This window comes from Amblyomma americanum, chromosome 1 (genome assembly GCF_052857255.1).
Source record: "Amblyomma americanum isolate KBUSLIRL-KWMA chromosome 1, ASM5285725v1, whole genome shotgun sequence".
NCBI classification, from domain to species: domain Eukaryota; kingdom Metazoa; phylum Arthropoda; class Arachnida; order Ixodida; family Ixodidae; genus Amblyomma; species Amblyomma americanum.
In genome coordinates, this window is record NC_135497.1 from 360,624,612 (window position 1) to 360,651,896 (window position 27,285).

Genomic DNA, 27,285 nt, shown 5'->3' on the forward strand with positions numbered 1-27,285 from the left:
GTGCATCGACAGAACACGCCGCCGCTGGCCGCACCGTCCACGGGAGGAGCAGGATCCAGGGATCACCCTAGAAGGTGGAGTTTGAGCCTGCGCGCGCCGCGTTTGCCTTGTTGTCAATACGAGCTGAGACACTGGCAGTGCAACGAAATGCAAAACGGCTTAACACCGACAACACACGTTTTTCGCAGACTTGCAAAAAAGCCACACGAGGCGAAAGCGGCAAAGCTAAACCACTTACCCTGCCTCAATGCCTCATCGCCTGTAAAAAGGTTTCTGCATGGGCGGGGCAACAAGACGATGAGACGGAGCTAAAAACAAGCTGAAATATTAGTGCTAGAACTAAACGTCACACATACTTTTTTCAGCCAAGAAATAACAATCAAATTTATTTATATACACGATAATAATACTTTATTTTCGTTTTTTCACCTCTAAAGCAGTTTTCAGTTGCGCTTATTTCGCTTTAATTCAACTGAATTCCCAGGGGTCACTCAAGAAGTTGATGCCTCTGGCAGTAGGTTCTGGCACACGTTTGGTCCCTTATAACGGACATGTTTTATGAGGGCTCTTTGGTCATCGATACGATCGCTGGTGAGCTGGGGTGCCCTGAAATGAGGACCCCACAAACAACCCTCATGAAACATTCTTCTGATTTTATTAAAGTTTACCTATATACTTTCAAGCGCGACCAGTTGAGCGAACTTGGGATACTCGCAAAATTGACCAGGACCACGGAACGTTAAACGTTTGAACCAGCCCAGAGCTATAAACGCGCAGCAGAGAGAACACGAAACAAACGTTATCTGACCTCGCAATCAAACGATCCTTTCAAGGTTTGCTTCGCACAAAGCAGAACAGGAAAGCAGACGGCGCTAGTACCACCGGCATGATCGGTGTGGATTTCGTTCGCTCTCCCAATTTCCGCTCCACTTTGCCAAGGCGCAACTGTGCCTGGAAATCGACGCTCGCGCGATATTAATAATTTGACAAGGGGGCCCACCTGCAACCTAAATTGCCCCGTAGGGGGTCGGCGGGCAACATATATCACGTGACCTACTGACGTCATCACAACATGTCCCCCGGATTGTGAGCAAATTGCCCCTCCGTGGCTGGTGGTAGTTCAATTATTGATTGGTCGTGACCGATTGCTCGGGAAGAGCAACCTGGGTCTCACAAGTGCCATCAGTGGCAGCACCTGCCATCGACGGTGCCATGAGTGGTCTGATGGCTTCCTGTTATCCATAAATGTAGACTAGAGAATGAACAATTCCGCACATATGGACATTCACCTATTAACGCTCTCACGTCATACTCCTAAGGCAGAGTTTAAGTTTTTTTTCGCCGATTGTTGTCTGAAGGCTGCTTCATATGGAAAACGCAGCCTCCAAAGAAAAACCAAGTGCCAGTGCATAATAATAATTGGTTTTGGAGGGAAAGGAAATGGCGCAGTATCTGTCTCATATATCGTTGGACACCTGAACCGCGCCGTAAGGGAAGGGTAAAGGTGGGAGTGAAAGAAGAAAGGAAGAGAGAGGTGCCGTAGTGGAGGGCTCCGGAATAATTTCGACCACCTGGGGATCTTTAACGTGCACTGACATCGCACAGCACACGGGCGCCTTAGCGTTTTTCCTCCATAAAAACGCAGCCGCCGCGGTCGGGTTCGAACCCGGGAACTCCGGATCAGTAGTCGAGCGCCCTAACCACTGAGCCACCGCGGCGGGGAAGAGTGCCAGTGCACCTAATTCGATTTTAGCCTAACCACGCTAAATGGTCTGCCTTTTTTTTACCGGAGTAAAGTTGGACAAAGCAAACACGGAAGGGAGAAAGGGGGAGGGGGGTGCTTAGCCAACGTTTCGAGAAGGGGACTTGTTTCCGACAAGCGGATGACCACGCCCTCTACTATTACACCTCGGTATATATTGAGGTGTAACGTGCCAAGACTGCGTGACTTTGGGACCACTAGCTTTGGGGAATATGCTGCAAGAGGTCTGGCCTACCTTCCGCGTAACGAGGCGACGACCTCGTGGCCGACGCGGTGTTAAAAATAACGGAGAGCGTGCTTTCCTCGGACGCTTATGATCTTTATAAGAGTGGGGAAAACGCGGCTTTTGGGTTGATAGGCCTTGCTCTGGCCCCAATTGAGCTAGCTTCTTGAAACCAGACGCTGAGTCATACTTTTTGAGGCTTTCGGTAAAGTGGCGAGATATATGCCACCACATACGAAAAAAACTATCTTCAATGCCGAAACCCAACACCATCTAACGTTGTATTTCCGATACCGATGCAAGATATCCAACCTAAATTGTTTTCCAATACTGGTATGTTCCGTCGACACTTCGATACACCCCAGTAACCGCCAATATTAATAAAGGTGGTGATATGAGGCGATAGATTAAGAAGTTTTTCATTGGTTTCTTGGAATGTACGTATTTGATACAGCACATTGTATTTGAACAGTCTTAAACAAATCAGGCCGCATTTCTTTAAGTTCCAATTTTGTTCAGCTGCGCTGTCGATACAGCTACTTACATTAGAACTTTTGCATTTGAAGGAACCCATGGTCACTTGCATAAGCAGGCTTAGAAAACCTTTTTTTAATGCTAATGCTCTTAATGCGAACCGGTCTGTGAGCAGTCAACATCATACGAATAAACATTGAAACTGTTTCTGGTGCTAATCGTTTGTTATTGCTGTATTTACCGGTTGCCCCTACTCTTGCACTGTGGTAAAAGGTGAAAGCTCAGTGCGTTTAGGAAAGCTAGAAAGCAATTACTCAAGGCTTTGATTAACACAAAAGGTAAGTTGTTGGGCGACTTGGCAACGATATGATATGACTACAGCGCGCCGAACGGGACATAGAAAGAAGAAACAGCGCTGTTTTGTATTCCTGAGTGTTTCCTTCTTCTATGTCCCGTTCGTCGCGTTGTAGTCATGGAATTTTAAGAGACGGTTGAAGTTCAACATTCTTCATTAAAGGCTACAAGGAAAACAGCACAGAAAAAAGGGCCTCAGTTTTTATTAGGCAAAACTTTTCTTGCTAATGACTGTTATTTAGATGTTTTTCTCCTAACTGAAATTAGTAGCAGCATTTCCACAAACCAATTATCCCAAACAGCCCAGTGGTGAGGCAGTGCATTAAGTGAAGTAAATGAAGAAATCATTCCTAAAAGAGGTACACCTGCACAAGATGTCTCGTGTTTTGTGAAGGTGCCTTTCATCAATCGATAAAAATGAAGCATAGGCACACCGACTCAAGGATTATCGAGATATAGTTAAGAAACTTTAGTTTCACTATAGCCCCTTGAGAACTGCGGCTTGTAACAATGCTCCTTTGAACGTAAAGAATGCGTCAGAGGATGATTTGACGCCGGCGGCGCTGATGAACCCATAGACACGCATATGGAAGAGTGCGTGACGTTTATCTATACTTGGAAAGTAAGCAGCAAATGTTCTGTAGGCTCCTGAGCATGAACGCGGAAGTCTCTCATATCTGTTGGCAACCATCGCATCTTGAAATAGGGGTGAAGTGCAAACTGCCTCTACTATAAAGGTGACCGCGTCCCCTAGTCCCTCTGTTACCGAGTATGCAGACGCGCAGCATATATGTCGTCCATCTTCCAGACAAAGAACTCATGAAGAAAGACGACTCACCAGGATAGCGGCATCGGGATCGTCCGTTTCCGGTTCTTTCCATTTTACAGTGCGCTACCGCCTAAGCGACCGCTGCCTGCCCATAGTCTGAGTAATAGCAGTCTCAAAGTCTGCGGCCTATATTTTTGTTTCCATACCGAGTATCATTACAGTGCGCGATAAACAAAACATATATTTGGATCCCCATTCTGAGATACTTTTATTTTGGGCAAGCGATACATTACACCGATACACAAAATGAATCCAAAGATAGCTTCGAAAATACGTGTATCTTCGATAGTGCCAATTCGTGGTAGGCGAATAAAGCAGATGCAGCAGAAAACAGCCAGGACCATCCTAGGGTCCGGGGTAGACATTTTTTTTCGCTTTTCCCTGTATCGCATGCTCCAAATATCGACCAGTTTTTAATCTCCACGCCTCCTGACTCTAAAGCGCGTAACGCGAAACGCAGGTATAAACTCTGCTGTGCTGTTGCAAAAATTAAGATATGACGTGCAAGCGATATCAATCAATTAAATACTACTAAACCAAGAACTCTGTGACTCCATCTCTATTTTGTAACGCCACTTTTGTTTACGACCTAGGAAGCTACACTTGGTTTGGGCTTGACGCGAATATAGACCATCTTCGAACATAACGACGTACGTATTGAAATTTACGACTCAATTTACAAAGCACTCCACATATTTCAAGGGCGTAGTGGCGCCTTTTTGACCCAGTTATGGGAAGATGCACTTTTGTAGCATCAGGACTCTACACTTGACTGTTATTGTGGGAAATTTCAATCTGCCGAACGATTTTCACGCAGTTTTTGCAAGTTTCACAGATTGGATGGCAATAACTCATGCTCATGTATTGAAAGGGCATGTCAAATGTTTCTATGCCATAGGGCCTACATCTCAGTAGTATATCCTACCACTTGAGGCGCCTATGAAGATACGGGGATTCTCATATGCGAAAATGACATTCCTCGTTCTTCCTACAAAGATTTTGATCTTCGGGGTTCTCGTATGTGCCCCACTACGCGGCTCAATAGGGGACACTGTGGCCTTTGAACTTGTGACGCACCTTGTACATCGCCCTCCAGAAACATGGTGACGACTTCTTCGCGCAATGGCCGTCATCGTATATGGTTAGTACCTTGCGTTGTGAAAATATATTAACAAATTTAAAAATCTCTCAAGTCGACAAACGTATTGCCCATCAACTTTGAACAATACAGACCATTCATTGACGCTTTCAGATGGGCTCAGTTGGCTTTTACTGAACATTTCTCAATAAAAGGAATCAACCACAGCGCCGACTTATTCGGTGCCACTTTAATAACCCTTCTGAAGTGCGAAGGAAGGTCAGTGGTTACAAATCATACGCCATGGTTAGCAGAGAGAGAGAGGAGGCTGAAGCCGAAGATTAAACGCACATTCCCAGCAATCCTGTAGTCCGAAAAAAGGTTTTTTTTTGCGAACAAAATATCTTTGAAACAATGAATATAGCTTTAGTGGTAATTCTGCACAATATTTCGCCAAAAAAATTAATATCGCGCACAGCTCAAGATGTGGAAGGTACTGCGCCGACGGCGTGCTCGGTGAGCGGCATATGAAGCTGTGCTGCTGAAAAAGGTGCAATGGCCTTCAATTTTCCGACACAACAGACGAATTTCGACTGCGGTCCAATAGAGACACTCAAATTTCAAGTGCATGGTAAAAAAATGCACGAAAGGTAATTTTCGCTCGTCCACTACAAGAAACATGGTGAAATTATATTCAGCATGCCTCGCCCCCCCCCCCCCCCCCGTCTAGACCTGGGGCCAACTGTAGATCGAGGTGCCGGCAAAAGGTAAAGCGTAGGGAACAACACACGCCCTCTATTCAGCTAGGACAAACTGAAAACAACGCTGTGTTAAGCCGGACCGCAAGTGTTATGTGCAACTGCATTTCTCCACTCGTTCACTTTTATGTATTTTGCTTAGCGTTTGAGTTTTGTTCCCCACGACTTGCGCTTTTCCAGTTTCAATCAGTGGCTCAGTAGTGGGGCAGAAATTTGGCAGAATCGGAGAATGGCTCACAGGTCTCAGTGTTATGAGTTCCAGTGAGTGACATCTTTCAAGTGATTAATGAAATGATGTAAAAAAAGATTTTTCACGAAGTGAATGTTAGAGCTCCACTTTTGCATATCAGGGAGACAGCTTAATAGAAAGAAATTTTCGGGACGACAGATTGTTAGCAGCATGGGAACTGTTTCTGTTTAGTGTAACAGAGTTGCTAGGGAGGAAAACAAATTAAAATGCATGAAAGCTTTTGAATTCCACGACTGTTGGTTCTTACTCGCAAAATGCTGCTAAGGCGTTGTATAAAAGTCGCAAAAGACCGAGTTGCTCTTGAATTCAAATTTAATTGGTTTGGCAATCATTTGAATAGCGTATTGTTTCGTTGTGTATGAAAAGTTCGTAAAACAAAAAACCCAAACAACAGCCTTCACCCAAACGCTCATCCAAGTGCCGTAGTGAGGGTCCAGAGCAGTTAGGATGTTCGCTCCGTCACACTGCGTAGAAGAAAGGGAGTGCATATATCATGCAGGCGGTATGAAATTAGTTTGTTGAAAGCAATATTCCCTTATTACAGATTTAAGTATGAATCCCAGCATATTGGTGCTGATATCCACTGATGGTTGTGAGAAGCCAGGAAGTTCGAACTCAATTAAACTGATCATCGGTAACAAAACATGGAGAGTACTGGCTAAAGAAGCACCTCAATGGTGAACTGCGAAAGCATTCAAGAAAAATTAAGATGGAGAAAAAAAAGGCGCTTGAAAGAAATACAAATAAAAAACAACTTTTCTGGTCATGCCAAAATTTGGAAACAATGATATTATATAAAAACACGTCTCGGTTCAAGTTTCTGTTCATTTGCAATAAAATATAAATTAAATTATAAACAAACACTCCGTTTCGTGTTCGCCAACATTCCAAGTCGGCTCCAGACCTCCAATGAAGCCAGACGAAAGAACTTGGCACATATGGCATCGCATACTCAGTCGATGGAAATACGAAATGGAATATACACATTGAATTGCACTCCTTGCCTACGGCGCAGGCTACAGAACCATGGGCGCAGTATAGCAAGCGTGCTGCGGGGGCATTTTATTTTCCCAGTTTGCCAGCGATCCCCCTCACACCGTAGTCCCCTCGGCGCGCATAGCGCCGTCTTGGGTTCGCAAGCCTGTGCAGGCTTCAATAAGTTGTCTACAGCAATCCCTACCGTAATTCCTGCGACTGTAAGATCAAATTCCCTGTGCTGAGGAGTATGGTGGCGCCTGAGATATGCCACTCACGCTGCTCGACGGGGAAAAGCAGCCGAGATCCGTGTTCCGCGATGAGCCTGCTCAGTTCAACCCACGCACCTCGCGGGTGCACATCCGGCGAGTTTGCTGTGGCGGTGGTGACTGCGCTGGCTCTCGGTGCTGCAGACGTGTTCCGGGCTAAAACCTCTGCGCAGGTGAATATCCGTGGAAGAGAAGAACGACTCATGCTCCACGTACGCAGGGCAGTCGAGCCTGGGCTGATGGCTGCAGAAGAAAGGTGCGCAGATGATATCTACTGGAGGGCTTGCGAAAAAAAGCAATATCTGTAGATGCCAACCCTAGCTCGTCAAGAGCGACATCAGTTACATGTACTGAAAATAAAAATACTGGCGAGCTTAATTAGTATTATGCAGTGAAAAATGCAGCAGAATTAGGTGTCCTCCTTTGCTTGAGGAGCTAAGGTTGCTGGCTTAGCGGATTAATCAACGAAACATAATTGGCATGGGCTGATTGGCTTTCAGACTGCCACGGTAGCTACCCTCCGGGGTGACAACCACCCTCATGTTGTGTGCTGCTCCAACCATGTAAGAATATCCGTCCACAGGAGACACCGCAGCTACTGCCTTCAGGCGTCTCCCCTCCCTCCCTCACAGAAAGAGAGGGTGTGCCACCTGCCAGCCGTGCCTGGGGACAGGCGGAAGGCAGGTGGGAGATGGCAGGTGGCACACGACATGCCACGAAAAATGTTGTCGCGTTGTCAGCTCTGATAGGGACACTGTGTTCTGTACTTTCACCGATCATACCTTTTGTCCCCAATGGCTGCCAGTCTCAATGTAAATAAACTTTTTCTAACACGCTGCCTAGGGGCACTGTACACCCGGGGTCCAATCAGGGGCGGTCATTGCCTAGGCACGGTTAAGCAGGCATCGCTGGCCAGCGGCCGTGTCATCGGTTAACCGCTCCTCGTCGGGGTTAGGAAGAAAATGGGGGACATTGCAAGTGTGGCCTGGCACCATCCCGAGCACGCATAGCGCGTTGACGGCACACGGATCTTCTTATGCACACCATTCTTTAACGTTTTCAGCATGCAAAGACACGCCGTTAACGGGGCAAGGGATAAATGGTGAATGCTTTCTTCAAGAACATGTATTAATAGAGGGCTTCAAGTTATACAACGGAAAATACGCTTGAGAGATAGCACCGACGCAATGCTTGATGCAGCAACACGAGAGTTCCACGTTCACGCCGGTTTCCCTGCGAGCTGGGCTCGTTTAGTCAGCAAGGCGAGCTTGCTGTCAAGGTCCTTGCTATTTACAACAATATCTGTTCCATGCCGCTCGTTTTTTCTTTGCAATTATGCACCTTCAAGTATTTAAAAGCCGTGCAGTTGAAAGTGTTGACCACAGCGCTGTGCCCTCCGCCCGAGGAACCGCCGCAGCATAGTGCGCCATTTTCTTTCATCGCTACACGAAGCCAGTTTCTGACTGCGAGCAAAACATATCAGCATTGCTTAACATTTTTGCCCATTGAAGGGGTGTATCCAGTGATTTGAACAGCGGTGGTGAGGGAAATAAAAATAAGAGAGAGTGGGTTGCTGGCGGCCTTTTTCACACATCTTTGTACATAAAGAAAAATCGAAAATGAAAACTCCTTTTTGGGGAATGAAAATGGCGCAGTATCTGTCTCACATATCGGCACACACCTGAACCACGCCGTCAGAGAAGGGATAAAGGAGCGAGTGAAAGAAGAAAGGAAGAAAGAGGTCCCGTATTGGAGGACTCTGGAATAATTTCGATCACCGGGGGATCTTTAACGTGCCCTGATATTGCGCAGCATACGGGCGCCTTAGCGTTTCGCCTCCGTCGAGAGGCAGCCGCCGCGGTCGGAGAGGAGTGATTTTTGAAAGTCGTTGCTTCCTGGTTTTATCACACAGACCTAAAAGAAACGACTCCCAGGCTATACCAGTGCGCTCGTGGTTGTGTATTGGTCATGAGTAGCCTGGAGCTGGGTGACCAGCTGTGGACTGACTCGCTATGTGAGGGCATGGATTTCGCTTTTGAGGTGAAAAGCTTCACTACGCTAGTCAACACCGCGCTTCGCGTAAAGAAACGCAGCCGCCGTGGTCGGAGAGGAGTGATTTTAAAGTAACGGCTTCACTGGCCGCGAACTTGCAATTTTGTTGTGCCGGTACTCCTAGGAAGCACATGACGTCCGAACGCGCGCCCCGCCGCGGATATTTTTTCTCTTGTTCTCTAGTCACTACTGCGCATGCACCGCTAGCAGCACCGATCCACAGGTGTTCCGCCGCTGCGCAGCGCCACGCTTTTCCTCAAAATCCAACTTTCATTTTTCTCTTTCTACTTTCTCTCCCTCCTTTATACATTCCTTTACGGCGAAGTTGGGGTGTCCGCCCAGATATGTGAGAACGTTACTGTGTCATCTCCTTTCCTCAATCACCAAACAAAACAAGTGAGCCGACGGCGTTTATAGAGTTCATTGGCGTTCAAAACTTTGCAAAGGCTGTTCATTTTCATAAAAGGAAAGACGCACAGCCGTCTTCGTGGGTCAGTGGATACCCCAATCTCGCTTTCATTTACGTGGCGTTGTTGTCCATCTGCAAAAGCCTGCTTTTCGTTCCGCACACAGGATAGGCAGCGCGCCCTCCCTGCCATCCTGGGAGGTGGCATGCAGTTAATGGTTCATTCCGAGAGATTTATCTCCAAATGAACGCTGCGGCTTCGCTATTTTTGCAGTGCCGCATCTCAGCCACAACGCTGTCAGCTCTAATGCATTCAGGCCTCATTTATCTCCCACCACCGCGACATGTATCAAAGCACGAGTGAGTCGTCCCCATATCCAGGGAGCCACTAATGCGCCCTTCCATTCCTAAAAGCCATCGCCGTCTAGAGTAATGTCAACGCCAAAAAGTCCATTTTCCGTCACCAACTACTACTAATACCACTCGTGGTGAGACAGGGGAGTCCACTAGAAATCGGCGCCGTAGCTCGCGGTTAGACCACTGGGCTGCTGAGCCCAATGATCCGGATACGAATCCAGCTGCGGCGGCCGTGTTTAAATAAAGGAGAAAAGGAAGACGTGCCTGGGTGCTGTTCGATGTTGGAGAAATTATTCCTGGGCCCTCCACTACTGCACCTCTTTCCCTCTTTAAACCTGTTACTCCCACCTTCTTCCCTTCCCCACCGCGGGGTTGATGTGTCCACCAAGAATTGAGGAAGTTACTGCTTGTTTCGTTTATTCAAAAAAGAAAAAAAGGCACAAATGAAGTGTCCAGTGCTAGTGAGAGTGTGACTGTTTTTTCCATCTTTTACAGAAAAAATATATTTTTTATTGGTCACTACACTGCGCTATTGCACGTGCCGCCTTGAGGCGAGAAATAGTGAGTGCGTTTAAAGGGCATTGGAACGCCCAAGAGCTGTCGAACACTAGGTGGACACCACACCGATGGAGGGATTGAAGAAGATAGTAGTGAAAACAGGCAGAAATTAAGTTTATTCGTTAGGGAAATGTGATAAAAAATATTGGGGTAAAACAATTTTGAAATACAGCGCAATAATTGTAGGCTACATGTATGCGGTATGCGCAGAGATCTCACTGAAATTGTGCAGATTGTGAATCAAAAGCTTTAAAAGCCAGTGCTTGTGCGACCGCCCGGCAGTATAACATGAAAGTAAGGGATGAGTAGCTCCTTTGGCGTTAGTGAACAATGCGATTCCAACTTTTCCTGGTCGTAAAATATGGTGGCACTTCCGAGTTACATTGTTGCTGCAATCTTTGTCTCATATATCTTGGTTGACACCCGAAGCGCGCCTGTAAGGGAAAATTTGATTTAAAGGAAAGAAAATGGAGCAGTATCTGTATTGCATATCGGCGGACACCTGAATCACGCCTTAAGCGAATGAATAAAGGAATAATTACGAGAACAAAAGAAGAAAGACGTGCCGTAGTGGAGGGCTGCGGAATAATTTTGACCAACTGGGGATCTTTAACGAGCACTGAGATCACACAGCCCACGGGCGCCTTAGCGTTTCGCCTCCATAGAACCCGGCCGCCATGGTCAGGATCTAACCCGGGTAGCGCCTGGGATCAGTAGTCGAGAGGCCTAACCATTGAGCCACCGCGGTGGGTAAGGCAAAAAAAAATGACATGGAAATTTATGTTAAGGAAACAAAATTACGCCTGTGCCACATATATCGATGGACAGCATAATCGCGAGGTTAGGGAAAGAAAGTGAAATAAAGTTGGTTTTAAGGAAATGACGCCTGTGTCCCATATCTCGGTGGACACCTGAACAGCGCCTGGAGCGGAGGAAAACGAAATTTGATTTTAAGAAAGGAAATGACGCCTGTCTCTCATTGTGCCATTACCTTCCCCCAAAAAACCTATTTCTCTTTCAATTCGGCTTTCTGCAAATATCTGCAGTGCTTGCGCGTCGCTTGGAGCAGGATTTGGTTCCAGATCTCCGGATGCAACGAGCAATAACACAATTGAAAATTTTACCGATGCTGTATTGAAATATATGCTATCGTGTTTGAGCGCCTTTAATGTCGTTTCGAAGAACGTAAGATATTTAACACAAAAATTCGAGATCACTGTGGTAACCCGCATTAAATTAATACGAAATCATTGGTGCCTCACCGGCACTCGTAGTCTATATTTGCTCCTCTTTGCCTCAATTTGCTCGTTTGCCTGTGTTGCCCCTATTTGCCTGAAAATTTGTCCAATTCTTCTAATTCCCACCACGCTTCGTTGCACACATTCAAATTTTACGCAATGCGTTGGCTTCGCCGACGCTTCCGGTCACGTGGTACTACGCTTCCGGCTTTTCAAATTTGGCGTCAATTTGGCGTGGCCACGGACACTTTTTGCACATTTTTGGCTCTAAATAATTGACCATTTATCCGATCGTCACGAAATATTTTCCGCCACATCCTCACATCATCCTCCTTCGCTTCTTTTTCGCTCTCTCTGTTCTCTCCTTCTAGTTCCCCACAATGGCTGCGGACATGTTTTGATGACTCAAAACCCTATAGAAGAATGTGTACAGGTTTGAATAGCTCGACAAGTAGGATTATGGCACATTTCGTTTAACAGTAAAGGATGAAGATCCAAAGCGATTCAGCCTTTGAGACACTCCTTAGTGGAGGGCTCCGTGTAACTTCGATTAACCGTGGTTAATTACCGTGCACTTACATCCCACAGTGCAAGCAAGTCGTGGGTCCGTACCCGCTCGCAACGGTAGCACTTCGATGAAGGAAAAATATGAAAGGTCCGTGTACTGTGCGTTGCTAGGGCTCGTTAAGAACTACAGGTGGTGGAAATTTTTCGGAGCCCTCCACTGTGCGTGTGTTAGCATGGCTATCTAAGAAAAACGCCAGGGGGATGCAGCTTTTCGTTTTAGACGAGGATCAAATAGAGCTAAACCACCAGCAATGCTTTGTTGCGAGTTGCGTGGCTCTTCCCGACAACTTCTTGCGTCTGCAGATAGTACCTGGTGCATTTGTGATTTTGCGTAATCGCTCTGAGGCTATTGCGTGAGAACACCGTCGTCATACCCTGTTTTCTTCTCATATGGCGTCTTGACGGGCAGCTATTAAGCTTTCTTTCCGAAGGGCTGTTTTTTCTTGGGCAGCTATTGATCTTAAGCGAGTGGTCCTGCCCTTTCCTGTCCCCTTCGAATGGGCGCGTAAGGGTCGTCGTTTGACCCGCCTAGTTGGTGCAGTTAAATGACACTTCTTGTGCATTTTCTCTTATTACGATCACACAGTGCACGTTTCGTCGTTCAAGGCCCATTTCCCACAACATGTCTGCCACTTCCTTTAGTGTGTATAATTTTCCGACGTCTACAACACATGCATTCACATTTATTCACTGTATGTATATATGTATTCTCCTAAGCACATTGCATAAGCGTTTGGTGTCAATCACTCTTCATGTGACCACTGCCCTACTGAGGCTACTTTGTCTACTCACTGCTGACTACATCGTGTTGTTTACATGTGATTTTCACGAAAAGCGACTATCATGTAAAGCGCGGCACATTCTGAGCTGTACTTGCGCGATGTGTTCGCATTGTCAGTTGTGATAGGGACACTGTGTTTTGAAATCTCACCGCTCATACCTTTCGTCCCCAATGGCTGCCAGTGTCAATGTAAATAAACTTTTTCTAAAACGCTGCCTAGGGGCACTGTACACCCGGGGTCCAATAAGGGGCGGTCATTGCCTAGGCACGATTAGGCAGCCATCGCTGGCCAGTGGCCGTTTAGTCGGTTTTTCGCTCCTCGTCGGGGTTGTGGAGAAAATGGGTGACATTGCAGGAGTGGCCTGGCGCTATCCCGACCACGCATAACGCGTTAACGACACACGGATCTTCTTATGCACACCATGCGTTAGCGTTTTCTGCATGCAAATACATGCCTTAAAGGGGCAAAGTGTACGAGGTGAATGTTTTCTTCAAGAACAACCTTTTATAGTGGGCTTCCAGTTATATAACAGAAAATGCGCTTGATTTGTAGCACCAACTTGATGCCACAACGCGAGAGCTCCACGTGGACGCCAGTTCACCTGCGAGCTGGGCTGGTTTAGCCAGCAAGACGAGCTTGCTCTCAAGGTCCATGATATTTTCCTCTTGCAATTTTTCATGAAATTAGACACCGTTAAGTATTTGAAAGCTTTGCAGTTGAAAGTGTTCACCACTGCACTGTGCCGTCCGCGCGAGGAGGCGCCGCAGCATAGTGCGCGATTTTCTGCCATGTCTACTCGAAGCCTGCTTCTGACTGCGAGCAAAACATATAAGCAGTGCAAAAAGTTTGGCCCCATTGAAGGGGTGTCTCCAGTGTTTTAACAGCGGTGGTGAGAGAAAGAAAAGTAAGAGATAGCGGTGGTTGGCGGCCTTTTTCACACATCATTTTACACAAAGAAAAATTGGAAATGAAAATTGGTTTTTTGGGAAACAAATGGCGCAGTATCTGTCTCACATATCGGCCGACACCCGAAGCGCGCCGTAAGGGAGGGGATAAAGGAGGAAGTGAACGAAGAAAGGAAAGAAGAGGTGTCGCACTGGAGGGCTCCGGAATAATTTCAACCACCTGGAGATCTTTAACGTGCAGTGACATCTCACAGCCCACGGGCGCCTTAGCGTTTCGCCTCCGCCGAAACGCAGCCGCCGCGGTCGGGAGGAGTGATTTTTGAAAGTCGTTGCTTCCTGGTTTTATGACACAGACCTAAAAGAAACTATTATCAGGCTAGACCAGTGCGCTCGGGGTTGTGTATTGTTCATGACTAGCTTGGAGCTGAGTGAGCAGCTGTGGACTGACTCGCTATGTGAGGGCATGGATTTCGCTTTTGAGGTGAAAAGCTTCACTACGCTAGTCAACACCGCGCTTCGCGTGTGTGAATAGCCCGGTTTTTCTATTAAGTGCGCGTGCCCTCTGATTTTTACGCAGCTTCCGAATGTTTCCGGGGCGCGTTGACGACAACTACTACTTCTACTACGACGCAGACGGGTTTTCGTCCCAATGAGCTCTATTAGCGTTCGTGTAAAATAAAGAATTCCTCGATGCTGGTGTCATCACAAAACTCACCCTAGAAGCGGTCGATGTGAAGGGACGTGGGTGCTTGCGGCTGAAGGCTCCGCAATGCTGGGCATTCTTCAGTGCATGCAGCCTCGGTGGCCACTGATGTCGAGCGAGGTGGCAGCGGCCATAGCCCCATCCTCGTCATTCCTGTTTGCTGTCTCCTCGTTGGAGCAAGACGATGAGGCCCTGGTGGAGCTCCGAGATTGGTGGCCGGCAAGGTGAGCACATTGCAGAGCCCGCACTGTGGCCAGAGTTTCCGAGCCAGCAGGCGATTTCTTTCTCGATGGCACCACGCCAACAGGCTGCAGTTAGGAGCCCCTGCAATGGAGTCGACGACACGAGAGGAGGGCCAGGCGGAGTGACAAACAGACTCTGTGGCTAATGCTCATATAGGAAGGAGCTCTGGCCGTAGTGTCTACGTTCGAACAATCGAATGTTTGAGGATGGAGGCAGATCGCGTGCGCACGAGCGATGTTCTTTTTTTCTTATTCCTCTTAAACCATGGCACATACTCAAATGGGGGATTGGCCAAGGTGTAGTGGCATAAGCAAGCAAATTTCCAAAGGAGATATTGACAAAATTTTAGCACCATGCGTAGATTTTGAAAAATGTACCAATAAAAAACGACAGAAGTATAATAAAAGTAAAATAGCAGAAAGCATTTTGGTGAAGAAAGAGGAGCTCGAAGAATTTTAAAACAATTAGCAAAAAATCCTACCATATGCAATTATGTATTCATGGAGAATCGCTCAAGTTGAACCCAATGCAAATCCTTTGGCGCTCGCACCGAGCGATAATAACACTGGCAGATATAAGGGGAACCCGGACCTGGAGAGAGGGACCTCCCGGAAAATCTTTCTGTGAAGTGTGAACTTCGGACAGTAGAGGAGAAAATGGTGTACACATTCAACTTTCCCGCATGTGGAACATTGGTTTGTCGGTGTCGACCCGCACCTGCATTGATATTAATTCAAACTTGGAATCCTGCACCGCAACCGCGTCATTCATGCATCACACATGCTGGTTTTACACGAATGAACGTTCCACTTATATGCTAAGTACTGGTAATCAGCGGTATTTAGTATGAGATCACTCAACCTGGCTGATATGTGTTAGAACCGCCGAAACCTGGAAATCACCAGCAGGTTGAAGTTCGGGACGGGATGTGTCACTTACCTGTCCAGAGCTGACCTTGCTAAGTAATCAGCCACCTAATTTGAATGAATACCTGCATGGCCAGGGATCGACCCAGACAAAACGGACCTCCTTCAAAGTGCATAGGACAAAAATCACAGGAATCGGCTCAAAAAAATATTTTGTGAAGTTTCAAGGGAGACTAAAACTGACAAACAATCAGCGACTATAATAACATGAGACACATGATCTGAAACTTTGTGGAGGGCCATTCCAAGAGCCAGAAATTCCTAAAAGAATATAAGAATATAATTTGGGGTGCGGACAGAATAGCTCCATGCCAAATCCTGCGAAAAGATGCCAATTCAAGCTTTTTGACAGCTCAGGTAGGCATCGATTGAAAGCGCCGTATGATGGTGGTATTCCTCTAAGAGATCAGAGAAGACCGTTTAATATGTTTGCGGGCATGTGTTTCGCATGAAATGGGAACATGTGGTCAAAATGGAATTTTACTGCTGTTGGCGTGTCATGAACCCACTGGAAACAATTGAGATCAACACCAATCGGAGTTAAAATGATCTGCGTTAACATAATTTGTGGCATTTGATACAGTGGCCAATGATGAGAGAAGGATAAGGCCGGCTGAGACAGAAAAATGGGAGTATTGACAATAGTCACTGGGTCCATCGACTAAAGGAAGGTTCGGACCATGAGTATCTGAAAGCGGGAATTTAGTGCAGGGATATGGGCTTGCAGATAAAGCAGGGAGCTTGAAACTGATTTTGGGAGACCAAGGCAGAGACGTAGAAGACGCCTTTCCAGTGAGATTATGGGTTGCATCTTGTGGTTAGCGCTACCAGAGAACAGAATGCACCCAAATTCAAGTATAGGTCTTAGAAAGCCTTTGTATAATAACAATAATGTGTAGTGGTGCATCCCAAACTTTTTTTTGGCGATTTTGTCAGCCGATCTATAGCGTGTTCTCCTTTAAGCACATTGTTCTTTATATGAAGGCTCCAATCTAATGCTGGGAGATAAGTAACGCCTAGATATTTAACGGATTCCACTTGCGAAATCAAGTTAGAGCGATGGACTAATGAAATGTGCTAAGGCGAGTCAGGCGGAAATACTAAAACACCACATTTGCCAACATTCACAGATGAATTATTACCGTGCAACCATACTCCAAGAGCATACAAATTTACCTAAAGAATCTAGTAAAGGAAAAGGATATACCTGGCCGAGGGGAAAAAAGCTGTGTCACCTGCATGCACAAAAACTGTTATATCAGGACCAATGGGGATGCCAATTAATGACCAAAATATTAAAAAGCAGCGGGGATAACACCGATCTTTGCGGCACAACTCTTGATTGATATCATGTATCAGAACATAGGGTTCTCTCTGTGCAGTAAAAGTATCTGTCCTTCAGAAATTCAGATATCCACGCGTAAATGTAGCGTGGAGGATGTAACTGAGCAAGTCTGTTAAGCAAAATAGTATGTTCTACACTGTCATAGGCCTTTGCTACATGAAAAGTCATCAAAGTTGAAGCTTCCTTAAACACTTTTTTGAGGCGTTGGCGATTCTGTTTTGTACTCTGCCTCCTCTTCTACGGGTTGCACGACTTCGGTGCAGCGTTATTACTCGCGTGACACAATTGACGCGTCCACAGCATGGAGCATGCAGTGGAACGGGAGAGGTTTTAGAGGTAGTACTGGGAAATCCAAATCAACCTGCCTCCTTGGAGAATTTTTCAGCCAGTAGTTTTTACTTTTAGCCACGGTGTACGAGGTATAGGAGGGACTCAGTGGCCCACGCCAAATGAAAGTTGTCCAGTAGTTGCAATAGGCAACACGTTATGACTCTTCACTAAACGGCCCATTCTCGCCTGACTTTTCAATATGTTCCAACGATAAGAACAATCGCCTTGATGGAAAAGCAGTAACGCTCGCCCGGTGTTTTTTTGTTTTTTCACACGATCGTTGCCTGCTGGCTCTGTATGCAACGTTGCGTGGAACCGAAAAGGAAGGCGATCAGCCATTTCTATTTCCATTGTCAGTGCTGTTAAGAAATAATGGATATAACAAATGTTTCGACCACTTGGAACGGTATTATTGCACAGTTACAGTTATGCTGCCTAAACTAGGTAGCACGTACTGCATTTTAATAGCAACGTATACCTCTCGGATTATGACAAAGCGAAATTCCTCAGTTCTGCTGCGTTTACTGTTGGTTCTTGCATAGTATTAAGAAGCATGTAGCTTATAATTGAGCTAAAAACATCATTATTAGAATCGAAGCAAGTTTTCACCAAAAATCAGTAGCGATGAGCGGGAGCGAGCGAATATGTGGCTTAGCTCATCCCATCATTAAATGGATGCGTAACGACCTACAAGCGTAGAGAGCAGAGAGCCATCGCAAGGGTGCAATCGATCAGTATTTATACACTGCCTTCTGGGCTTTCATGAAAGGCAAGGAGGAAAGTGCATATATTTTTGATGACATATGCAGTGCTTGGAGATTCGAGAGAGTACATCGAATGAACAAAAAGCACCAAAGGCGTGTCCTGGTCAGACCTTTGTTAATGTCAGTTTTTACAGCATAGATGCCGAATTATGCCAGGCAGAGAAGGAATTAGGGTGCATATGTGCAAAGTGTTAAGCAGAAAGATATTTTAATATTAAAAGCCGGCGCGGTGGCTGAATGGTTATGGCGCTCGGCTGCTGGCCTGAAAAACTCGGGCTCGATCCCGGCCGCGGCGGTCGAATTTCGATGGAGGCGAAATTCTAGAGGCGGGTGTGCTGTGCTCTATCAGTGCACGTTAAAGAACACCAGCTGGTCGAAATTCCCTGAGCCCTTCACTACGGCGTCTCTCATAGCCTGAGTCGCTTTGGGACGTTAAACCCCTATAAACCATAAAAAATGTATTGTTAAAAAATTTGCAAAACAGCAAGTGTGAAATAGAGTAACTTGCCAGCGGACTGCACGGCGGTGTTCTTGCATTTGTCTACACACACTGCGATGCTGTGCAAATGCATTGCACGCGAGTTGCAAATATTGACTCCACATTATCAGAAGGAGCAGACATTAAGACGTGAAGTTTACACCCAATCACGGTCGTACGACATCGCTGCACAATTCGTTACCAAATGAAATGATGAAGGTTCTCACAAAGTGTACTGCACTCTTATGAAATTTCGGCACCGACGATATTCGATAATTCCGAATGGCTGCGAAGAACAGCCCTGGAAAGGGCGTGGTACAAAATAACGATTTCGTCTAATATAATCCTCCTCCGGGCGATAGTTCTTGAATACACGAAAAATAAACGGAGAGTTCAGCAGAGCGTATAGTGCAGAGCCACGCGTTATCCAGATTTGGCGCGTACATTCAGGTTCGGTTGTTTTCAGCATAGTTCGACATCGAATTTTCGGAATTCTAGCTCCGTCTGCAAAGGTCTTTTTTGCCTCTATGCGACCTATTGCGCGTGTGCAAGCCGTAGTAGTGCCTCAGGGGTTATGGCGCAAGACTTCTGACCCGAAAGACGCGGGCTCGATCCCGACCGCGGCTGTCGCAATTCGATGGAGACTAAATGCTAGTGCCCTGTATACTCTGCGATGTCACTGCACATTAATCAAACCCAGTTGGTCTGAATTTCCGGAGCCCTTCACTACGGTGTCCGACATAGCCTGAGTCGCTTCGGGACATTAAACCTCCTAAACCAAACCATTGTGTGCGTACACGAAAGAAACGAACTAGCAATTTTCTGTAATATTCAGTCGAGTCCACCTATAACCGCCGGATTTATAACGAACGTTCGCTTGTTACGAATGAGAACGGCGCTACCATCAACATATGTATTAGGGGAATGACATCACTAAAACCAGGTTAAAACTAAAAAGGAGGCGCTGTAAACTGAGCCTAGTAGTCGACTGCCAGCGCTTCCTTTCCGGAGGGGAAAGCGACGACTGTCTCAAAATCACCGCGTCAGTCCCTCCCCCGTTCCTACGAAAATAATGCGGTGACCTAAAAAACATAAGCAATAAAAAGAATTTACAAACAAGAAATGCGGAACGTGTGAAATGGCGCCAATCTTTTTTCCAGATGCGGCCGCGAAAGACCCATGCCTTCAAAGCCGATAGTTTAAACGCTGGCGGAAAGTGCACTAAACTTCGCGCAAGCGGCTTTCTGTGCAGGAGGTGGAACGGAGCCACAGCAACCGGCGGACGCCGTTTGTCATGAAAAATACACAAAAGACGCAGTGCTTTGGAAGCTATATAATATACGTTACATGCACGACACAAACGCCTCAATTATGCACGACCTTTTTTTATTCCATGTGTGCCAATATGAATTAGCTTAGAGGGGACACGCGGACGACTGGCGACTTGCTCGCAAAGAGCATTGTCGAGCTTGCCGATGACATTGCGAAATGCGTTCCCACTCGTGCTCGACAACTGTGCGGTACTCCAATTGCTGTATTCCCTCACTGCGGTGGCCACGCTCGTCTGCCAGCGAACAGGACTAGCAAGACTAATCAAACTACATGGGCGTAATTCACGTGTTCAAGGTGTCCTGCCGGCGGGGCGTTATCGGCAAATAATCATAGCAATTTACAGGTCCAAGTGCCACGACGTCCCAGGCAAAATATCTCTGCTCCCTGCCATGTAGTGATAAGGTCCCGTTGGTGGAACTGACTGCGCAGGGCATCAAGAATTTCTTCCGTAAGGCAGCGTTTGAGGATCCAAGAATGATAGAGGGCGCTGTCGAAAACCGCGTTGTCGGACACATTTGGTTTGTGGCCACGACATGTCGATGCGCAGCTGGCCCGACCACCATTGGTGTCTCAAGCTGATGCTTTATTGGTGCGCATCACAACGCCGTCGTTGAAAAGTTATACAATGAAGAAAATAGTACGTGAGCTACGACAAATCTCACACTTCCAGGAATCTGATTAGGACAATGACGAGGAGGCCGACAAATCTCCTGCTATACTGAGGTTCTTACGCGCTTATATAGTTATATCAAGTACTGGCTGTTGATTTTGTTGGTTCATAATAAATTTGAGAGGCGCAATGGAACGAACACCGTAATACAGAGATAGAAAGAGCGCGTATGCTACCAACTGAGCACGCTGCTCACACTGCTCTCTTGACGAAGCTGTTGCTGATGTTCTCAACGGTTTTAGAGACAATTCTCAAGGCCTCACTTTCACTTAGGAACTGCAGGAAGCGAGCAAGATCCAGTTTCTGGGCTTTCAGTTTTATTTCACCGGTGTAGATGTTTGCTGGGTGTATAACCCCTGGTCTAGGAAAAGTCTCAAGCTGTTCAGCAGTGCCCATTCCAAACTGGTGAAACGAAGCATCGCCATAAACTGCTTACAAGCCGCTCTCTTAAAATCACGCTATCAATGTGTGTAGGCTGTCTTTGGAAACCAGCTTCAAAAATTGAACAACGCTAGCTATTCGTGCCTTTTGGTAGCCGCTGTTTGCGAAACATTGCTGCAGAAGATCAAACTTGCTTCGAGCGGTGATCTACTAGGCAAGCAGCGGGATCCAATATATGTGTTGGTAATTCCGTATATAGAGAAAATGGCGCACCAAATCAAGCAGATAGGCGGTCGTCACTGAGTTAATGTGGTGTTTTCAGCACCATGCAACCTTGCAAAGATTTGCTTCATGATGGACAAACGACCCCCAAGGTGCGCTATCTAGCATAGGCTGGAATACACGAAATGCATGTCTGAAGTCTTATACGTGATATCGCTCAAGTGTGGACGTGTCTACATTGACCAGACCGGGCCTTCTTTCAACGAAAGTGCAAGCAAGCACAAACGAATAATGCAAAACAATGAAAGGCGAAACTCCCCGATCACTGCAGAGATTGTGAAGATTGCGAACCGGTGCTGGAAGGGGCAATGTTTATCGGCAATGGGAGAGAGGGAGTCGAAAGGAAAGTTATCGAGGCATTTTATGGACAGAAATGTGGGCGCACGTTCACAAACACTTCATCGGGTAAACTCTGCGGCCTTGAACGGAGTTTTAGCTGTGTAGATCGTATTATTCGGTTATGTTCTCAGGCTTCCGAATTATATCATAACTTGTTTTTGGAGCACTAATGCAATGGAGATTTTGTAGAAACATGATCTTGATTCTGTACATTTTTCTCCTTTGGATTGTTCTCGCTGTGATAATGGATTGATAATAACAATGTACTGACGTATAAAAGTGGTGTTTTCCTCAGTAAACTCAGTTGCTAGTGGGCGCTTTTTCTTTCTCACTGTCTTCCTGCGTCCGTTCCTTTGCCAAATTCAAATATCGTGATACCACGTTGATAAGCCACCTTGATGGTACCAAGGATATCGGCGAGGAGCAGGCGACTGTCCTTGGGGGCTTGGAAAGCGCCGTAATAGGGTCTAGGTTGGAATAGCAGACATGCGTAGAGAGCTTACACTGTGCGACTTTGTATTTTTGCCTGTCACATGAGAAGTATGCATACTAGGAGCCCTAGATATAAAAAAGCATTGCGCGTGACCGTCAGATTTCTTATAAGAAGCCTCGACCGTAATTAACTGTCCGTCGGTATAACCACACAGCTACTCTGATGGAATTAGCACTGGCTTATGACTTCGCAAGCCCGCGACTTTAGTGCTAATAATGGCTACCAGCCGATTGTTTTCCTGCGCCGAAAAGTTCGTACATGGCGGTTAGGTAAGTAGCTTCACAGAACCAGATGCACTCCTTGGTGCAGCTTATACAAGGTCAGCGCATGTTTCAAAATCTATTCAACGGGTTGAATGCGATGCATTCCGCTCCTTCGTGGCCATTTTGGCCTGCACACCTATGGTGTTGTACGTGTACTGTAAAGTAGTCACAAAGCCTTTTGCACCTATAGAAAAACCTTAACTCTCGGACCTTATCTGCTTCGTGGGCGACAATAGTGACAATGGTAAAGTCCCTTTTTAGGCTTTGCACTTACTTGTAGCAGTGAAGGGAAAGTGCCTCAGCGCGCCACGGGTACAAGCCATGGCACTGGAGACGGCTGGCGTCGCGGTAGCTGTTTCAGCTGCCGAATCTTTTGGAGGTCGGGATGCAGAGGTGGTTGCCCCCAGAAACAGTTGAAGTGGCTTTCCCTTGTGTTTGGCCCTGGAAGGAGTGCGCTGAAAGGGTGCAGTACACTGGATACTGGCCGTAAAGGCAGTCTCGCTCCTTCCCAAGCTTAAAGGAAGATGGGAAGGGGGCACGAAAAGGTTTGTTTCCGAAATTGATGCAATTATAACGTTATATATCAGAAAACTCGAAAATATAAAGCAATAAGCTTGAGAGCTTAACGCAAGTGTGGATATCGATGGCTACCGTTTTTTAGCCATCGCATTCGACAGCTTCGGTTTGAGTGAGAATTCCATTTTGTAATAGCTAGAGGGCATCCTGCCGAAGGAACCGTGCAAAAAGAACGTAATTGACAGAACGGCGGACGCCTGTTCTCGCAGCTCGTAAATTTTGCCTTACGTATGAAATGCCTGAAAATGGCCGAAAAGAAAATAGCTGACGCGCGAAAAATGCACGAAAAATTCACTAAAGGAGCTTTTTGGCGCTCCTGGATTTCTCCTAAACCTATCTTTCTTTGTTTTCCCCCCACTTTTGTCGTCCACGTTCGTTTGAAAGAATGGAACGAGTGAACAATAATGGTTTGTCAACTACTCTTTTTCTTATATATTCTCATCGAAAGAACAAGCTGTGGGCATGACGCGCTAGCCAATGGCACTTTCAAAGAGATGAGGAAATCTCGTACAAAGCACATTAAAGATTAAGTGCAAATTCGAGTGCTCTTCTCGCAGGCTGCCCCAAAGTTTCCTTACGGACTCACCTGGTGGCAGCTCCCGGAGTGATTTTCGCTGGCGTCAAGGAGTAGGCGGAGGAGTGAAGGAAACACAGCGGCAGCTCTCTTGTGCGCATCTCGTGGGCGGTGGTGGCCTTCCGCTCGCTGCTTGTGGTGCTGCCAGTCTTACTGTAGTACGTGGTTCGGTTCCAGCACCTGTCCCCTAGCCGATCCTCCAAACATTCAGAGGTGCAAGCTCCTGCGGATTGTGCGGAACAGGCTTGGAACGCCAAACCGCACCCATGTTGAGGTTGTTTTCCTCAACTGATTGAAGTTTGAGATGCACACGAATCAACAGCAAAAGTAACCACTAAAACACTAAACTAATCAATGATTGTGCTTAAAAAGAGCGCGTCAGCGTGAAAATGAAGCAGAAGCTAAAGACGGATGGTGTAATGCAAATTTGTAAATAGTGGGCGTTTATATCTCCAAGCGACGAGTAGGCTGCAAAAGACGCCGTAATGCAGGGCTCTAGATTAATTTAGTCCTTCTGCAGCACTTTAGTGCGCAGATGTTGCCCAGCACACGGGCACATTTTGTTTTTCTACATCGAAATGCGGCCTCCGCGTTCCGGATTTCAACCATAATATTAGTTTGAGCAGTCGAACACCGAAACCTCTGTGCCCCCGCGGAGGGTAGATGGTGCAATGCGTAAGGAAGATTTATTGATCAATGTGCAATCAATGCACTCGTCACTCGTTTGTTATTAGAAAATCATCGCTTTCTCGCTGGGTATATCGGTCAGTCGCGCACATAGGGTTTAATGTACAGCCATTGTCGAAACAAGCGAAAAGAGAAAAGGGGGGAAGTCATCTCTGGTTCTATTTTTAATATCAGAGCTTGACAAGAAGAACTTCAGAAGGCTTGATATTGCGATTTCGCAGTTGCGTTTTGAGGCTTGGAGTTGAGGTTTTAAAGGTATATAGTAGGTAAAATGTAGGATATGGAGCAAGAGAAAAAAAATGTAGTCAACTGGTGACGAAGCCCCCATTTTTTTCGTACTCCACAGAATAACCTTTGGTTCTTTACTTTCGTCACCAAAACATTGCCGTATGGCTTCATTTGTTCTTTGGTGGCGGTATAGCACAACAGCGCCCATATTGTAGAACGCATCATTGAACATGTTCCCCATTTTATAGCTGTCACCGGTGAACTTCATATGTGTACTGCGACGGGATAAACAGCGGCCTCAAAGTATATGGTAAATCTGACAGAAACTGAATGCGAAGAATAGGCGGAGGAAAGGGTAGGGTGGGCTTTTGCCTATCTTGGATCCAAGGCACGTTGTTCCTACAGTGGCGAGTGGTTGTTGAGTGCTACCCACGAAGCCATGCCATCATTTTGAGGTATTCCTTGTCGCGCCTTCTTAACTAAGGGAAGGAGAGCGAATCCGATAACAAAATATCGCTCGACGTCTAGCACCACCGAGAGCAGCGATACATGTTGGGCTGCTCGTCAGAGGCAGTTTCGTGTCATGGGAAAAGAAGCAAAAATAAATAAAATGGCGCTTCCTCCTATGCGCTCAGGCCAATTGGCTACAATTCATTCTGACACGTAGCTAAGGGTGACAGTCGATGTCAGTTCTGAGAACAGTGGTTATTATTCGATAATTCGCTCAGTAACACCGCCTGTGGAGTGCTGCGAAGCGAACAGCAACACTTCGAAGGTCGTTGAACTGGAAAATGAGGCTCACCTCAGAGCAGGCTCCTCGTAGTCGCAGTAAAAGGAACAGAGGCATCAGCGAAGGACTCGAAGAGCCGACAACGTGGAGGTGGTCACGGCGGTTCACGCGCTGAGTGTCGCGTGAAATTTTTCCTCTTCACAAAAATGTGGTTGTGTTTTGCGAATGAAACACCCGAATAGAATACAAATTGGGGATGAGGTCGATGAGCATGGGCGCAAACAAAATAAAAAGTAGTTGAATAAAGCTTCAAAAGCTCGGCCAGGAATAGAAACCCAAATTAACTCAAAAATAGCTAGCAGGTGTAGGATTGCCTCGGCGCTGCCGGAAGAGGATGACGGACGAAGAAAAGGACGGGGAAGCGTCAAAGCAGACTAATAATTAGAATAAACTGATTAGACGAATGCGCAATTTTAGAGTAAAAGGCAGCATATGGAGACTGATGCTGAGCCGTAAAAATCTGGAGGAAAAATATCACTGGGTATGTTCATAACAAAATTTCTTCTACGAAAATCCTTAAAAAAACTCTGGGCGTTATCAATCGCCAGCCATGAATGCTTATATTCTACCAGGCAGGACAGAAATATTTAAAAGTGCTGATTTTAGTTACCGGCTTACAGCTGTATCGCCTGTTTCGTGACCTCTGCCACCCCTAGCCATGCTGTCTGGCCAAAACTATATTTATGCCTATAAAAATATTATCTTAAAATATTAGTGAAAGTTTGCGATAAAGCACCATATATAATCAACTTAGCAATGGGGTCTTAGTAACAAAAATTTTGTCGATAAAACAAAAAATTTGTTCTTTGCGCCTCTCCCTCGAGTTGTATCAACGTGGGAAAACAATTTTCGTTGATGTCAGGTAATATTTTTTTATAGAATATATACCAAGTTCCGTTGGCACACAGATTTCTTTTTTTAACTGCGCACCTCGCCAACCCGAAATCGTGGCTTTGTCTAACGGCGTTTTTTGTTCGTAGCGCACTTTTTCTGTATTGGCAAAACTGCTGACGGAAATGGCACAGTGCCCCGTCGCGATGGCTCAGTGCTAAGGGCGTACCACTGCTGAGCCCGAGGTAGCTGGTTGGATACCGATCGCGGTGGTCGGGTTTCTATGAACGCGAAAGACAAGGTGCACGGATACTGTGCAATGTCCATGGCCATTAAAAAAACCCCAGGTAGTAGATATTAATCCTGGGCTCCCCACTACGATGTCACTCAAAGCTCTTATCGCTTTGGGACGTGAAGCCCCGTATGTCATACCGTAAATCGTACAGTGATGCAAATACCCGGCCAGTTGTTGCTCACGTTCCACGGACAGCGATCTTTTTTTTTCTCCGAAATATGCAGGCGTCATTAAGCGGTTTAATATAGAAGATACGGCCAATCAAAAGCTTGCAACTATCGTGGTTGGGCTGGCTAGCTGATAGTATCACATGTTTTGAAGATACTGAAATCAGTCATCTTCGAAGCTATTGCGCATTTAAGTTTAGTGGTTTTTTATCAGACAAAAGCATATGCACATCAGATTTCTCCCGTTCAGTGCTATCGCAAGCGTGGAATCTTTCGCGATTTCGGTGAATCATGCGATGGGAGTGGCTTAGCAGTTCAAGGAATGAAGCAGATTAGGGAACCAAATGATGAGATTCTCAAGCATTGAGCAAACGGTCTGGTTTCACGATTTAATGTCCAGAAGAATTTTTAAATGTGGCATCTGGATGACCGAGAAATATATAATTATAAAACTCTACGTCTCTAAAAGTTCTGTGTGCATAATCTGCCAAGAAGACCTCAAATTCGGAAGCTTCCCACCAGAAGAATTCAGCACTCGTCATGCAAACAAGGCTTCATTTCACCAATTTGCTCACCACATGAGGCATGAATTCCGTTTTTCACTCATCAGCCTATAAGGCAACCAGTTAAATAGAAGCTTAGGAACTCCCCGCCACCTTAAATATTCTGGGTTGCTGCGCCTGCTGCGAAAATTGTCGCCGTTTTAGGACGACAGTGGACGCCTTACATTCCCTCACTAGGTTTCCAGGGG

At 46.2% G+C, this 27,285-nt stretch overlaps 1 protein-coding gene across 3 annotated transcripts; it reads right to left on the reverse strand.

Moving 5' to 3' along the window:
• Positions 1–25,338, reverse strand: LOC144100812 (uncharacterized). Of its 3 annotated transcripts, none has more exons than XM_077633689.1 (6): positions 25,254–25,338; positions 23,549–23,759; positions 22,661–22,827; positions 14,553–14,864; positions 6,982–7,215; positions 1–87 (listed from the first exon to the last, which is right to left on the reverse strand). In XM_077633689.1, exons 2-4 carry the CDS (start codon positions 23,635–23,637, stop codon positions 14,554–14,556), a joined length of 567 nt encoding a protein of 188 aa, XP_077489815.1. In that variant the 5' UTR covers positions 23,638–23,759; positions 25,254–25,338; the 3' UTR covers positions 1–87; positions 6,982–7,215; position 14,553. The 3 variants fall into 3 exon arrangements, 2 of the variants coding, with proteins under 2 accessions (XP_077489815.1, XP_077489807.1); XR_013307857.1 differs by lacking the exon at positions 1–87 and adding an exon at positions 6,123–6,192 and having other exon boundaries at positions 22,661–22,841; XM_077633681.1 differs by lacking the exon at positions 1–87 and adding an exon at positions 6,123–6,192.
• Positions 25,339–27,285: the final 1,947 nt, after the last annotated feature.

Excerpts from the sequence above, each read along its gene's own strand:
- LOC144100812 (XM_077633689.1), bottom strand. The coding sequence starts at position 23,637 with ATGCGCACAAGAGAGCTGCCGCTGTGTTTCCTTCACTCCTCCGCCTAC. Across the intron at positions 22,828-23,548 it reads ACTCCGGGAGCTGCCACCAG|GGCCAAACACAAGGGAAAGC; the intron begins GTGAGTCCGTAA and ends CACTCCTTCCAG. Across the intron at positions 14,865-22,660 it reads CTTTCCCTTCACTGCTACAA|GGGCTCCTAACTGCAGCCTG; the intron begins GTAAGTGCAAAG and ends ACTCCATTGCAG.